At 36.6% G+C, this 14,392-nt stretch overlaps 1 protein-coding gene across 1 annotated transcript; it reads left to right on the plus strand.

The window, feature by feature from the left end:
- The first annotated feature begins 847 nt into the window (after positions 1 to 847).
- On the plus strand, positions 848 to 4,589 carry LOC127453336 (probable U3 small nucleolar RNA-associated protein 11). Its single transcript, XM_051719667.1, has 8 exons — positions 848 to 1,015; positions 1,315 to 1,376; positions 1,749 to 1,851; positions 3,082 to 3,195; positions 3,324 to 3,417; positions 3,512 to 3,642; positions 3,886 to 3,996; positions 4,230 to 4,589. The coding sequence occupies exons 1-8, from the start codon at positions 956 to 958 to the stop codon at positions 4,311 to 4,313; spliced, it is 759 nt and encodes a 252-aa protein (XP_051575627.1). The 5' UTR covers positions 848 to 955; the 3' UTR covers positions 4,314 to 4,589.
- The last annotated feature ends 9,803 nt before the right edge of the window (positions 4,590 to 14,392 follow it).

Below are 14,392 nucleotides of genomic sequence, written 5' to 3' on the forward strand. Positions count from 1 at the left end.
TGTGTTTGAAAAACACAAAGTATTATCTGTTAGTGTTAACCAATCTCTTTGGCTGATGGAGGCATTCATTATCATGACCAAAGTGATTCAAAGTGTCAACACACTGCCCAAGATATATAAACTAAGCGGCTCAGCACCCAGCGTTTGTTACGGAGCCCTTCCCTTCTGCGAGTCTGGCTATCTTCCCCATGAAGAACAGTAGACAAGTAGGACTCGTGATTGATATCACTGATCAGATGGCCATATAAAGCTAATGTTGTGGCATAAGCTCATTGTCAAGTATACAGCCTGTTGCTTGAGATTATGACTCAGAGTGAGGTAGTTTGCAGTTTTCAGAACAAGCAAATAGTTTACTTTCAAAGACTAAAGCTTATTTTATTTGTGCGTTTGACTTTATCACGTCAGTCATGACTGATATGGAGCTTTTATTACCACAACATAAAAAAAGAACTTAAATGAATCTGAATGAAAGCGTATCGAATCCGTGGAGGACATTGCCCTCTGCTGTTGACTCTGTTAGCGCCATTTCAAGTTTTAAAATGGAGTTACACGCGGAAACAACAAACAAACAAACAAACAAACAAAACAAAACATGTTTTTCTTTCAGTTCCCTCGAAACATAGTTAAATAATACTGAAGAATACGGCATAGTTACGTATAAGATTTCAATAGATGAACAATATACATTTTATTAGTCTCTATATTATGTATATTCTGTCAATCTTATATTCTTTAATGAGGTTTCCAAATATTAATATAATTTTAAACCGCTATAATAAGTTACGAAAACACGACAATTAATTTTATACTGAATTGTACTCGTTTCAGTCATGTAATTTTGCGAATCTGCTGACGACAAATATCAAGAGACTGTCACCCATCGTACACACGTGAGTGCAGTGCTACACATGAGTGTGGGGTTTTGCTGCCAGGTTGATTTCACACAGTTACAACCATGTCGTCTTTTCGAAAAGCTCTGAAGTCCAAACAACGAGACCACAAAGAGCGATCACAGGTAAGTTTAAGCACACGTTATGAACTCGTAGCATAATTGCTAGGTGTGTAGCTAACCTAGAAAAAGGACGAGTGCCTGTTTTCAAACTCTCAAATAAATATTTTAAATGTAATCTGACAAAGTAATAGTTGGAAGGATTAAATTATAGAGATTATGTTAGGGACTGGCTTGTGTGGCTTTATAGTAGCATTGGAAGTCAGATGTTAAGCAGCCAGTGCAATAGTTTCAGATTTCCCTTTATGTATTTTAATAAACGTGACTTATTATACTATTTATTTAATTATTTATTTTTATCGCAGCTCGGTTTCAGAAAACACTTAGGACTTTTGGAGAAGAAGAAGGACTACAAACTCCGTGCAGAGTAAGACATTATGTTATTGGTGGGCGTTTTCGGGACTAATGTAATGCATGTTTCACTTTTGTTGTATGCATCACCTTTGTTGATGTTTGTTCTGACTAGATGCATTGTTAGCTGTACTCCCACAGAGATGTCATTTTCTTTACAATTGTTACATTGACCATGATTTAAAAATGAATACAAATGCCATGCATTGATGCATGCTTGACAATGGTACAGGCCAGGGTAATAACAGCAGATTTTGTAAGCTGTATCATATATTAAAATAAACATTACCATGATAATTGTAATGAGTATACTGTCTGTGCCTCTGTACTTTTACTTCAGAATGAATTGTTGGACTACAGGTAAAGAATATGTGTTTTTGTGATGCAGTGACTACCACCGGAAACAAAAGACACTCATGGCTTTGCGGAAGAAGGCCATGGAGAAAAACCCAGATGAATTCCACTTTAAAATGATACACAACCAATTAAAGGTTTGTTGTGTCTTAATTTGCCTTCAGGTGTTGCACTGTTCCCTTTATACTTTCCCTATTATAAGCTGGTCGAAGCAGCTCTGCACTAGAAAGTGAGGTTTTGATGACCAATGGACCCTTTTTTTACAGACTGTGATGATGCGTTCGCTTTATTTAGCAGCATTTTTTATATTAAAAATTGTAATTATTTAGTATAAATTTATAACATTATACTTTGTATTATATTAACCTGAAATTAGTAAAAAAAAAAGAAAAAAAAAAAAACGAGTTGCCACAAGCTGGGTTTCCATCCACGTATTTGTACGTGCATTATGGGATATCACATTAAAATTGCTGGATTGAAACACTAAGATGCGAATAAAATCTCCAAAATGGGCATAAAAACAATTTATACGCTCACTTTAGGTGGGTAAAAGTTTTTATTAGTTCAGTAGAAATGCACGTAAACTACAATGGAAACACATTTACCAAATAAACTCCTATTGAATTTATGAGGAATACAAGATACATAAAAACAAATTAATGTGACTGAATAACTCAGTCATTACTTGACCAATTATCCCATCTGAAATGTTTTGCTGGTCATCCTGAAGTAATGGTGTCTAGGTAATCCAAAGCCTGCAAAGAGTATGTTGAGCAAATAAGTCGAATACAAACTTGAACTGTGCCGAAGAGCAGGTTTATTGACACTTTTGAAAAATATCTTATAGATCCACATGGTAAAGTCATAAGGATGGAGGAAAACACACGTAGAGTTTCTAGATCTGTGTGATGTGCTGTCGCTCCCAAACATGAGACAAAGTTCTTTACAGTGTTTTGTCTGTGTGCTCTTAAACCACAATTTTTTATCAATAAAAGTGAATGGCTACAATTTCTCCATAAGTGGCGATTTTGTTCTTTTGAACACGTGATGGAAACGCTAATTTATTTACACGATATTAAGTTTTTGTGCATAAATTAAATTCTTGGATGGAAACAAAGCTACCGATGCAATGAATACAGCTGCTGAGAGAGTGATAGTAAGTTTGCCGCCATCTCTCTTTTGACCTTTTTATCCATTGCTCTTATTTATTTTTATTTATTTGTTTTCATTTGGAAAGTTGTGGAAATGTAATTGTGGCAAGTTTCTTTTGATGTTGGAGTAAAAGGATAAGAAAAAATTATATTTGCAGTTGTTTTCCATTCACAACTATCAAAAGTTTACCCTGTTCTACTCTTCACTCTGATTAGGATGGAGTTCACATAATTAAACCGAAGGATGAAGAAATGACAGTGGAACAGAAGAAGGTGATGAGGACCCAGGACATCAGATATGTTGAAATGAAGAGAGTTTCAGAAATGAAGGTAGCATGGTCCTTGCATTAGATTCCAACTGCCTGTATGATCTGCTCATCTATGTTTATGTGCTATGCAAGGATTCCTTCGTCACTTTGTAGCTGTGAATAATGGCATGAGGTGATTTCTTTTCTCAGAAAATTGAAAGGTTGAAGTCTGAGCTCCACCTTCTTGATGTTGATGAAGAAAAGAAAAATAAACATTTATTTTTTGTGGATTCAAAAAAAGAAGGTACTAAGATATATTTTTTAATTGAGCTTTTTACTGAAATCTGCCAGAGATCGAAGCGCTTTAAATTCTTAAACGTATTCTTAATTAATCTTAGTGGAGGACTTTGACCTGGCCACTCACCTCAACACAGTGCCTGAATTGGTGGACCGTGCATATAACAGACCCACAATAGAAACCTTAGAAAACAAGAGCATTGTGGGAGTAGTGGAGCCAGATAGGATAATGGTGAGAAAATCATTGTGTTGTATTGTGTCCAGTCCACAGCATAGCAGCTGCACCTTTTCCCTCATTTTTACATAAAAGTATTGCATTTTCTGTCCAGCGATGGGTTTCCCAAAAGCATCGCAAGCTGATCGTAGAGACCATTGGCGCCAATGGTTTCTAAGGTCTACTTGGCCTACGATGCTTTTGGGAAATGCAGTCCTGCTCATTTTATTTATTTTTATTTGTTTATGCCTACTTTCTCAGAAACTAGCTAAACAGAGGAAAAATCAGTATGAGGAGCTTTCACAGCGTATTGACAGAGAAAAGAAGATGTTTGTCATTAGTCAAAAGATCCAGACTAGGAAAGATCTTCAGGTGAGTGTATTCGTCTGCATTTTACTCGAACCCTTCAACAAGGGCATCTCACTTTAGTGGATACATGGATACATCAATAAAGTTTTTATTTATTTATTTATTTATTTATTTTTAAGATCTTTAATGATCTTTTAGACCTTTTATCTTATATTATTTTATGAAGAAAGATTTGGTCATGCTTACCGATTCTGAGTTTGTTTTGTGATAACTGAGTTGTTCTTCATCTCTGACAGGACAAGGTTAAGAAAGTGAAAGTTCGTAAAGAGACCAGCACTGCTCCTGCCATCTATAAATTTGAGGCCAGGAGGAAAAGATGATGGCTAATGTCTTCAAATCTATATGCAAAAGATGCTTTCATTCAGCTACTCCATGGATCTCCAGCCAAATTCTACAAACTTTGTTGTTATTGCTTTGAAACTATGTATTTCTCTCTACTAAAACTAACTGTGTATTTCTCTCTACTAGAACTAATATTTTGTGTAGAGGTGTGGAAGTAAGACTTAACTGATGACAAAGCTGCTGGTTGTCTCAACATTTTGTACATATTTATTGCAATTTTTAGTTAAATGCTTTGAAATAAAATTTTGTCTTAAGTTTTGTTGTAGATTCTTGACTGTATCAGTAGATGGCACTAGCATATCTGATCAAATCTACATACACAGGGCAAAATGAATGACATTGTCTTCTCTGGATGATGAACTGATACAACTTTACCATTCAGTTGCATCTGTTGATTAAGAGAAACTTGAATTATTTTAATCTTTTAAGGTATCCCATGGTCTTGCAAAACCTGGAAATGCCAGGTAATTTTAAATGGTTATTTCCAGATTTGGAAAAATCATGAAAATTAATAAAATTATGGCAATTTCTGTTGTGAATATAAATGTTTCTATTTAGATTATATTATCTTGTCTAATTTAACTCGCTAGAAATTGCTCTGTGAATGCAATCTCTAAAAAATGGTTTCTAAAATCCTTATCCAGTAATCACAAATGACTGTAAAAGATGTGGAAATGTAATGGTCAGAAGGTGTGAACCCAGATCTTAATATTGCCCATGATATTGAACATGAATAGTATTGTGGTTGTGGATTATTCACATATCATTGTCAAAAGAAAAGACCATAGCACACTGACCTGCTTGTAGTGTGCTGTCACAGACACAATTACATTAAAAGTTATACAATAAATATTTTACTAGAAATTGGAACAATTATTCTACTAATCCTTCTTATTGAAGTCTTGTATTTTTGTAAGGTGCCATTACTTAAATTTGTCATCAGTTAGATCAATAATACATAATGTTGCTTTGAGTGTTTTCATCACCCAAACATGAAAATTCTGTTATCATTTACCAACACTTACCATGTTGTTCCAAATTCATATGAATCTATCTTTTGTGGAACGCAAAATATGAGAGTGACAGCCTCCGTCACCATTCACGTTCATTGTGTCTTTTTTCATACAATGAAAGTGAATTGTGACTGAGAACGAGATCATTCTGCCTAAAACATATTTTGTGATCTACAGTTTAAAATAGTATGCAGGTGGGAGAATTTGCATTTTAAAGTGACCAGATCCCCCTCTGGGATAGTTCATCCAAAAATGAAAATTCTCTCATCATTTACTCAGATGTGTATGACTTTCTTTCTTCTGCAGAACACAAATGAAAATTTTTAGAATAATATTTCAGCTCTGTTAGTCCATACAATGCAAGTGGATGGGAGCCAAAAATTTTGATGCTCCTAAAAGCACATAAAGGCAGCATAAAAGTAATCCATACGACTCCAGTGTTTTAATACATATCTTCAGAAGTGATGTGATAGGTGTGGGTGAGAAACAGATCAATATTTAAGTCCTTTTTTGCTAGAAATTATTCTCCCTGCTCAGTAGGGGATTCTCACCCACACCTATCATATCGCTTCTGAAGACATTGATTTAACAACTGGATTCTTATGGATTACTTTTATGCTAACTTATGTGATTTTTGGAGCTTCAAAATTTTGGCACCCATTCGCTTGTATTGTATGGACCAAAAGAGCTGAGAAATTATTTTAAAAATCTTCATTTGAGTTCAGCACATTAAAAAAAGTCACACATCTGGGATGGCATAAGGGTGAGTAAATGATGAGAGAATTTTCATTTTTGGGTGAAATATTCCTTTAAAGCAAAAAAAAAAAAAAAAAAACTAAACTTTAAATGTCCCACTTTTAAACACTCTTGATCCACCCCTACTCCTTCTTGAGTAATTGTTCATGTGAAAGGTTGTGTGTTTGTGCAGACTGAGCTTTCAAGCTTTCGGGCGTCTCTGCATGGCTTGATTGATCATGCAGGTGGCAGCGGCTTCATAAACAGGCCCCATCCATTACTCTCTCCTGGGAAAAAGAGGAGGGGTGAATCAAGAACTGGGAAATGTCACTATGCACAGGATGAGCGGGCAAAGAGTGTTGTCTGTGCCAGTGCTGACCAAAAGAAAAGGTTTTTGGAATGAACATTGAGTACATACTGCTACTATACTGTTATGATTATTATGACTGCACATATGATTGATTTGTTCTACGTTGCTTACATGCTGTAATGTTTTAAAGGACTTATAAATGTCTGTTCAGAGTGACATGAACATGCGCATCTAAGCTTGGTGATATTTACAGTGCCGCTCTGTGTGACCTATCAATATTGACCTTCTTTGTTTGCACAATTTTCAGCCAAAAGTAGTGACAGACAAATCTTCCTGTGTGTGTGTGCATTTGTACGTCATGTGGCTGCAGAGTCACTGCGATTGCCTCAGCTGGGAGTAGAGGGTCAAGCAGCCGTGTGCGCAGTTCTGCTGTGCTTCCGCCTGCCTTTACACAGAAGGCCACTGTTCAAACTGAAGCCTGTCTTTCATTCATATCAGCTTTGGCACAGAGGTCATGGCTACAGGTCAATCAGTGCAGTGTGTTGGTAGTGACCCCTAGATTTGAAAGATATTGGTCAAAATCCTCCACATTGTCCCATAATGTTATTCACATTAGGAGATGTAAAAGAGGCCTCCTGTGGTTCTTCATGAAGCTCTCTATTCGTTTGTTAAGGGTTTGGGGAAAGACTGTTTAGTTGACAATAGCTTTTGAATAGGTTTATTTGATGGGATGCCATGTGAAGTCAAGGCTGAGATTTAGTGCTCTCTCTCTTTCTCTCTCTCTCTCTCTCTCTCTCTCTCTCTCTCTTTGTTGGCTTTTTCCTTTTTGTTGTAAATTGTAAATTTCTCATATGCTGATGTATTAGTGTGATGAGGGACAGTAGGTGCATAACAACATGGATTTTTTTGTATTTTGACACTTGCATTGTGACATTGTTTTAATGACAATTAAAGGGATAGTTTACCCCCAAATTAAAATGTTGTCAACATTTATTCACCAAGTTTACTCAAGTTGTTCCAAACCTGTATGATTATTTTTCTTCCATGGAGATGTTAGGTAGAATGTTTAGCCTCAGTCACCTTTCAGTTTCATAGTACAGTATGTAAAGAAGATGCACTGAAGATGAAAGTGAATGGAGACTGAGATTAACAATCTGCCTAATACTCCTTTTGTGTTCCCCATTATACACTGCAAAAATTATTTTCTTACCGAGTATACTTTTGTCTTGTTTTCTTGAAAAAATATTGAAACATTCTTAAAACAAGATAAATTTACTTGAGAAGCATAAAAATATAAGAGATTTTGTCTTGTTTTGAGATAAATCTAACAACATTTAGAAACACTTATGCTTATAACAAGAGAAAACTATGTCCTCATGGGGTCAAAAAAAAAAAAAAAAAATTGATTCAAAGGGAAAACAAGTAAATTTTTCTTACCCCATTTTTTTTTCTTGTTCTAAGCATAAACCCCACGAAATTGTGTTAGATTTCTCTAAAAACAAGACTTAATATTTTGTCATTCTGCTTCCCAAGTTTTTTTCTTCTTGTTTTAAGGAGGTTTAGATATTGGAAATGAAGGCCATGTCCACACATTTTTGTTTGAAAATGCATCTTTTTCTCTACGTTTTGGCCTTCTGTCCACACTTGAGACTGCATTTTTGTCAGCGAAAACTGAGCTTTTTGAAAATGCTCTTCCAAGTGGATCAATTTGAAAACGCCGTCTTAGCATTGTAGTGTGGACAGGGAAAACGGATATTTCTGAAAATGATGACATATTTGTTGTCATGTGACGCTGTCATGTGATCCATTCAACCCAAACCATCAAGATGGTACCCTGTGTAATAGCGGCGCTGTTGTGCCTGATATTCACTTTGATAGCGTTGTTAAAGATAAATATTACTTTGCACAACATTCACATTGCATTCCTTCAAAGGCGAAGGCAAGTTTACTTGGAATTGGTGTACGGTGATGGAACACAAGGACAATTGCATTTCAGACCGATCTTTCGCATGCGCAGTAAGGGGATTTAAGTGTTTTCATACATTTCAGTGTGGACGAACAACTTTTGGAAAAGATTTGAAAATGCAGTGTGGACGGAGAGCATTTCAAAATGAAAACAGTGTTTTCAAATGTATCTGGATTAAAGAAGACGTACCCTAAGACAAAATATATATATATATATATATATATATATATATATATATATATATATATATATATATATATATATTTTAGTGTACAGGTTTGGAACAACATGAACATGAGTATATGTTGACAGAACTTTCATGTTTGGGTGAACAGTTCCTTTGTACTCAACATAAACACTGTCCTAAAGTCTGTCCTGAGATATTTCAAACTCTCATTCAGGGTAAAAATGCATGTAGCACCTGGATATGGTGGTCATGTCTAGTAACATACATGACCTCTTTTAGGAATTTGAATTAGAATTGTCATTAAGGTTATGTTTGTCACATTTTTACCTGTCTTGAAAAAATAGACATAAAATGGCTGATATCACAGTGAAATAATTAAGATGTGTAATTGGAGTAATGGCTTAATCTGACACCAATAATTAATATGAAGTGATTGTGAGTGGCGCTAATAAAAAGAGCTGTAAATGACTCTGAGGCTCCTCGGTATGTAAGTGTGAGCGATTTCATGGCAGCACAATTTGTTTATAATGGATTTTTAGCTCTAATATCTTTCTGTGATTTGGAGTTTCACCTGGATAACGTATTAAATTATGTGTTATAATTGCAGTAAAACATATTTAGGAATGTTATGAAAAGCATTATTATTGAAGTAATTAATGCAAAAGCTTCTCACAGATTTATAGTGAATAGATACAGTTCACTTGAATTAAGGCCATTCCTTAATCACTCTCTGTATATCATAGAGTTAGTGACTAAGGATGGATTTGACCAGAGAACGATCGCCTTGACTGTTATATCAGCACCTGAGCCTGCTGGATGTCAAGTCCTTACCTACCTCTCCTCTTCCATTCCTCAAAGACTTCTTTCATGAGAGAGGTTAAAAACAGCACTAATCGATTTGCCAATTACAGTGCAGGGTAACTGGGTGGGTGAACAGTGGAATCGGTGGATTTTGAGAAAAAAAAATGGCTGAGGTTCTTATATCTTGCCCCTTTGAGTTTCGCCATGGTTTGTCACTCTGCTTTTGAAGTCGTGGATTGTAGCGAGAGCTGAAGGGTGGGGGATTGTCTCTGTGCCAAAGGGAAGGCGATTGAAGGAAAATCTTTATAACCCTCACTGTGTATGTGTGTGTGAAGATGTGTGTGAGGTGGGATCACAGAGACCCCTTTAAATTGTCACTAATTAGCCATGAGCCTGTTTGGAAAAAGGCACTTGAATTGATTAAATTTGCATGGGAGTCTAAATCACGCTAAGGCCTCCTCCCAATGGAGCTCGTTTCCCCCTCACTCCCAAGACGTGATGGGCTCATGAGGGGGACACGCTGCGGGTGAGAGGACAGGACAAGGCGTGGCACGCACCCATCTGCCTGGGTATTACCGTTAGTCCATCAATCTCCCACTGGCAGCCGGGTGCCTGGGGGATGTGTTCATTACACTTTAACTACTGGATCTGTTCTTGTCTGCAGGCAGCCTGGTGTCATTGTCTGCCTATCTCTGCGTATCCCTCCACACTCTGCTTCACTCATCCTTATAGAACAACAGTCTCGCTTTATGGTCTATTATGGCCTGTTTACTGATGCAGCTTTTTGCTGGGTCAGTTTACTACATCATTTTGTCTCCCTGTGAGTTGTTTTCGTGAACTGCTTTTCTGAATTATTTTGAGACCTTTGGCATTTGTTGCATTGAGAATTTTTGGTGCCTCTCTATGGTGTTGGTGCCCTACGCAGACTGCGTAATCTGCGGGAGTGGCAGCCCTGTTGTCCACCCACTTTTTTTTGTATTGATTCCGGAATTATTCTTCCTATTAATTATTTTATTTTTTTTCCCAAAGGGATTGCATAAAATTCTTCATTAAAGAGTTTTAAGCCATGAGCCAAACCAACCAACTCTGAGTTGATCACAACAAAGCTAAGACAAATGTACTAGACTGTGTACTTAACACCTTTCATGAGGGCATGAACTACAATTCATTGAAGAACTGCAAATGGCGTAATCAAATAAAAAAATTGTTGATTATGTATAGAATTAAGTATAGAAACAACATGTGTAATTTTATTGCAAAATATTCCGAAATATGCAAATATAATTGGGTTGATTGCATCATTCACAGTACAACATGGGAGTGAGCAGTCTCTGCAGAGCTCTTTTACCGTGGTTTGTTTTGCTGCATTTTTCTGATTGGTGGATCTTTTCTCTTTAACGACATGGGTAGTGTAGTTCTTATCCAGGAATTCTCTATTAAACATGTTTTTTGTTTTTGTTTTGTTTTTTTTTAAATAAAATTGAAATAGGGCAGATTGAGGGCTTCAACAGAAACATACACCATCAGTTAACAACCTCGATGCTCATGGTAGTTCTGTATTTTAAGGTTTATAAGTTATATGAATGGGATTTTTACTTCTGGAACCAGACTCTGTAACAATATTCCTATTATTATAAGTACAGAGTGAATGAGCATTCCAATGTACTTATGACACATTACCAGAACACCTCACCCCTCGTGTTCTTTCTTTTTCCCTCTCTCTCATGGGACTGGTCCTAGGGGCTGTGTGATTGCTATAATCAGATCGCGCTGTTAATCAGAGTTTGTTCGTCAGTGTCCTGATGAGCGGCCCTCGCTGATTGTAATAAAGGCCCCTCCTTCCTGAGCACTAACACATATCCTCCCTGTCTACGGCTGAACAGGGCAACCTTGTCCTCTAGGGGATAATACAAGAGGGGGACAGACAGAAAGAGAGAGAGAGCAGGTGGGGCTGTGTTGCGGCATAGGGGTCCAATCTGAAATGCTTTACGACCCTGTCCTGTCAGCAGTGTAGTTGTACGCAAACGACAACATTCTCTGTTTCTTTGCTTTTTGCTTGTATTTTAATGAGGTCCAAGCACTGAAACTCTTATGGCTGCCTCATCAGCCAAGTCCCTACAAGGGCTGATACAAATTAATTAACCTAATTAGAGGCTGTGATTGCAGGCGTGATTGTGGGGGCTGGGGGAGGAGGATGATGAGGGGGGCTGTGCTGGCAGGCAGGGCTCGGGCTGTATTAAGCCACGAGCTGTAGGAGAGGAGCCAGATCACTGTGCATGGCTAATGAGTGGTAGAGAAATACCCCCATCTCTCATTTTTTCTCCCCTCAGACTCAGTAAATCTTTCTCCCTCTATCTCTTATTCCCTTATAGGCCCCTTTAATTTTTGTTTGTTTTTTTGACCTATTGTCTCTTCAAATCAATTTTGGCCCGACATGCTGTTTTTTTTTTATTATTCTCTCTGTCTTTCACATGGAAACTCACACAAAATTCTGACTTTGTTTCCCTCTTTTTTTCAGTCGTTGTGATTTCTTTTCTTAATTTTTTTTTCATTGCCTTCCTGTATTTGTTTTGCTCCTCCTTGTGCTCGTCCTGTATTCTCTAATGTTAATACTGTAACCCATCCAATACACTGGGTACTGTGATACATATCTTTAAACCTCACTATCTGTCTTTCTCTCTCTAACCCTCCCCCAGCACATGCAGCACACCACAAGAGCAATATTTAAATTTCCTGCTATTTGTTTTGGAAACAGAACAAGGATATTCTGGAAAACGAAGCAAAGTGCGTTTTCTTGCCTGGATCAGCAATTCTTATGTTTCTAATTAGTTGGAGGAGAAGGGACTGGAAGCATTATCTCAGAAAAAGAACAGTTTCAGTTTTCTTTGTTTTCTGCCTTGTGTAGAGAACATACAGTGTCCAGCACTCACCTTGTAAAATAATTCTCCCAAGAATAAAAAAAAAATCTGTCATAATATACTCCCTCTTATGTTGTTCCAAACATGTGTTACTTTCTTTCTTCGGTGGAATACACCAAAAAGATGTTAAAGGAATATTTTGGGGTCAGTACAAGTTAAGCTCAATCGACAGCATTTGTGGCATAATGTTAATTACCACAACAAAAAAAAAAATAATTAAGGGGAAAAAAAATCAAGGTTTCAGTGAGGCACTTACAATGGAAGTGAATGGGGTCACTTTTTGGAGGGTTTCAAGACAGAAATGGGAAGCTCATAATTTTATAAAAAGCACTTAAATTAATTCCTCTGTTAAAACTGTGTGTTTTTTGAGCTGTAAAGTTGTTCATATCATAATTGTTGTTGCGGAATTTACCGGGAGTTTACAATGTTACGTCTTCATGGCAACAAAGTTGTAAAATTGGATATAACTTTACACACAAAAACGTTAGTAAGTGATTTTGTCATATTAAAATCATGTTAACACATATTGTTTACGTCTTGTATACATTCTTGGCTATACATTTGAAAAAGTGAGCATTTTAACGTTTATGTATTGGTCCCATTCACTTCCATTGTAAGTGTCTGACTGTAACCCAGATTTTTGTTTTTTCTAAAAAAAGGAGGAACAAATCTAAATTATTTTTTATTGTAGTAAATTTTATGCCACAAATACTGTCGATTGAACTTAACTTGTATTGAACCCGGAATGTTATTTTAAGCAGAACTTTCATTGTATGGAAAAAAGATGCAGTGTAAGTGAATGGTGACTAAGACCATTCTGCATAAAATCTTTTTGTTGTTGTTATCGTTTTTGTTGTTACACGGACAAAGAAAGTCAACAGGGTTTGGTACAACATTTGGGTGAGTTAGTTATGACAGAATAGAATTTTAATATTTGGGTAATCTATCCACTTAAGTACTGTAAATGAACAATTTTCATTTTCACCCAAAAATGAAAATTCTCTCATCATTTACTCACTCTCATGCCAGCCCAGATGTGTATAAATTTCTTTCATCTACTGAACACAAACAAAGATTTTTAGAAGAAAATCTCAGCCTGTAGGTCCATTCAGTTCAAGTGAATAGTGACCAAAACTCTGAACCTCCAAAAAGTACTTAAAGGCTGCATAAAATAAATCGTAGAGACCTTTTTACTTTGTCTTCTGAAGATATCCAATTGGTTTTGGGTGAGAACAGACCAAAATATAACTCCTTTTTTACTATAAATCTTGGCATCAGTTGTCTCATTGGCCGTAATGATTTCAAGCTTGATTACTCTTCATAGCGCCATCTAGTGCTCTATGCATGCTCCAAGCACTAGGAAGTGTAATCATTCTTGAAATCATGACCATGTCTAGAGACTGCAATGACAAGATGTACAGTGAAAAGGTGTTATATTTTGGTCTGTTCTCACCCAAGACCGATTGGATCACTTCAGAAGACATGGATTAAACCACTGGAGTCGTTATGGATTACATTTATGATGCCTTTATGTGCTATTTGGAGCTTCAAAATTTTGGTCACCATTCAATTGTATTGTAATGACCTACAGAGCAGAGATATTTTTCTAAAAATCTTTGTTTGTGTTCTGCAGAAGAAAGAAAGTCATACACATCTGGGTTGGCATAAGGGTGAGTAAATGATGATAGAATTATAATTTTTGGGCAAGCTATTCCTTTAAGTTTTCTACTGGAAATGTTTTAGATTGTAAAACACAAACGAATCTACATTATGTTTAAATAAACATAGAAATCTATTAAATATTCTTTCAAAAGAAGTATACATGATCTATATAGCAGTGATCCTGAGGTACTAACCTTGAACTGTATTTTAGCAAGATGAGTAAGTGACAATTAACTGAAAGCTGTATAACCTTCCCATCTCTCTCTCATGCTTTCTCTCACTCTCTTTCTCTAGATAAGCGCTATACTGTCATGAGGAACGAAAGCATGGCTCTTTTGGATTCTCTTCTCATTTAGTGGTCACATTTAGTCTTTAATTAGGCCGAGAGCGATACCCCGGCAATGAGCTGATGCTATCATAGGGCCGCCAGGGCATAGTAGGCAATGAGGGCCCGAGATCGAGATC

Source organism: Myxocyprinus asiaticus, chromosome 15 (genome assembly GCF_019703515.2).
Source record: "Myxocyprinus asiaticus isolate MX2 ecotype Aquarium Trade chromosome 15, UBuf_Myxa_2, whole genome shotgun sequence".
In the NCBI taxonomy this organism is placed as follows: domain Eukaryota; kingdom Metazoa; phylum Chordata; class Actinopteri; order Cypriniformes; family Catostomidae; genus Myxocyprinus; species Myxocyprinus asiaticus.

Coding starts and splice junctions, on each gene's coding strand:
- LOC127453336 (XM_051719667.1), top strand. CDS start 956: ATGTCGTCTTTTCGAAAAGCTCTGAAGTCCAAACAACGAGACCACAAA. Junction 1,016..1,314: donor ACCACAAAGAGCGATCACAG/GTAAGTTTAAGC, acceptor TTTTTATCGCAG/CTCGGTTTCAGAAAACACTT. Junction 3,196..3,323: donor AGAGAGTTTCAGAAATGAAG/GTAGCATGGTCC, acceptor TTCTTTTCTCAG/AAAATTGAAAGGTTGAAGTC.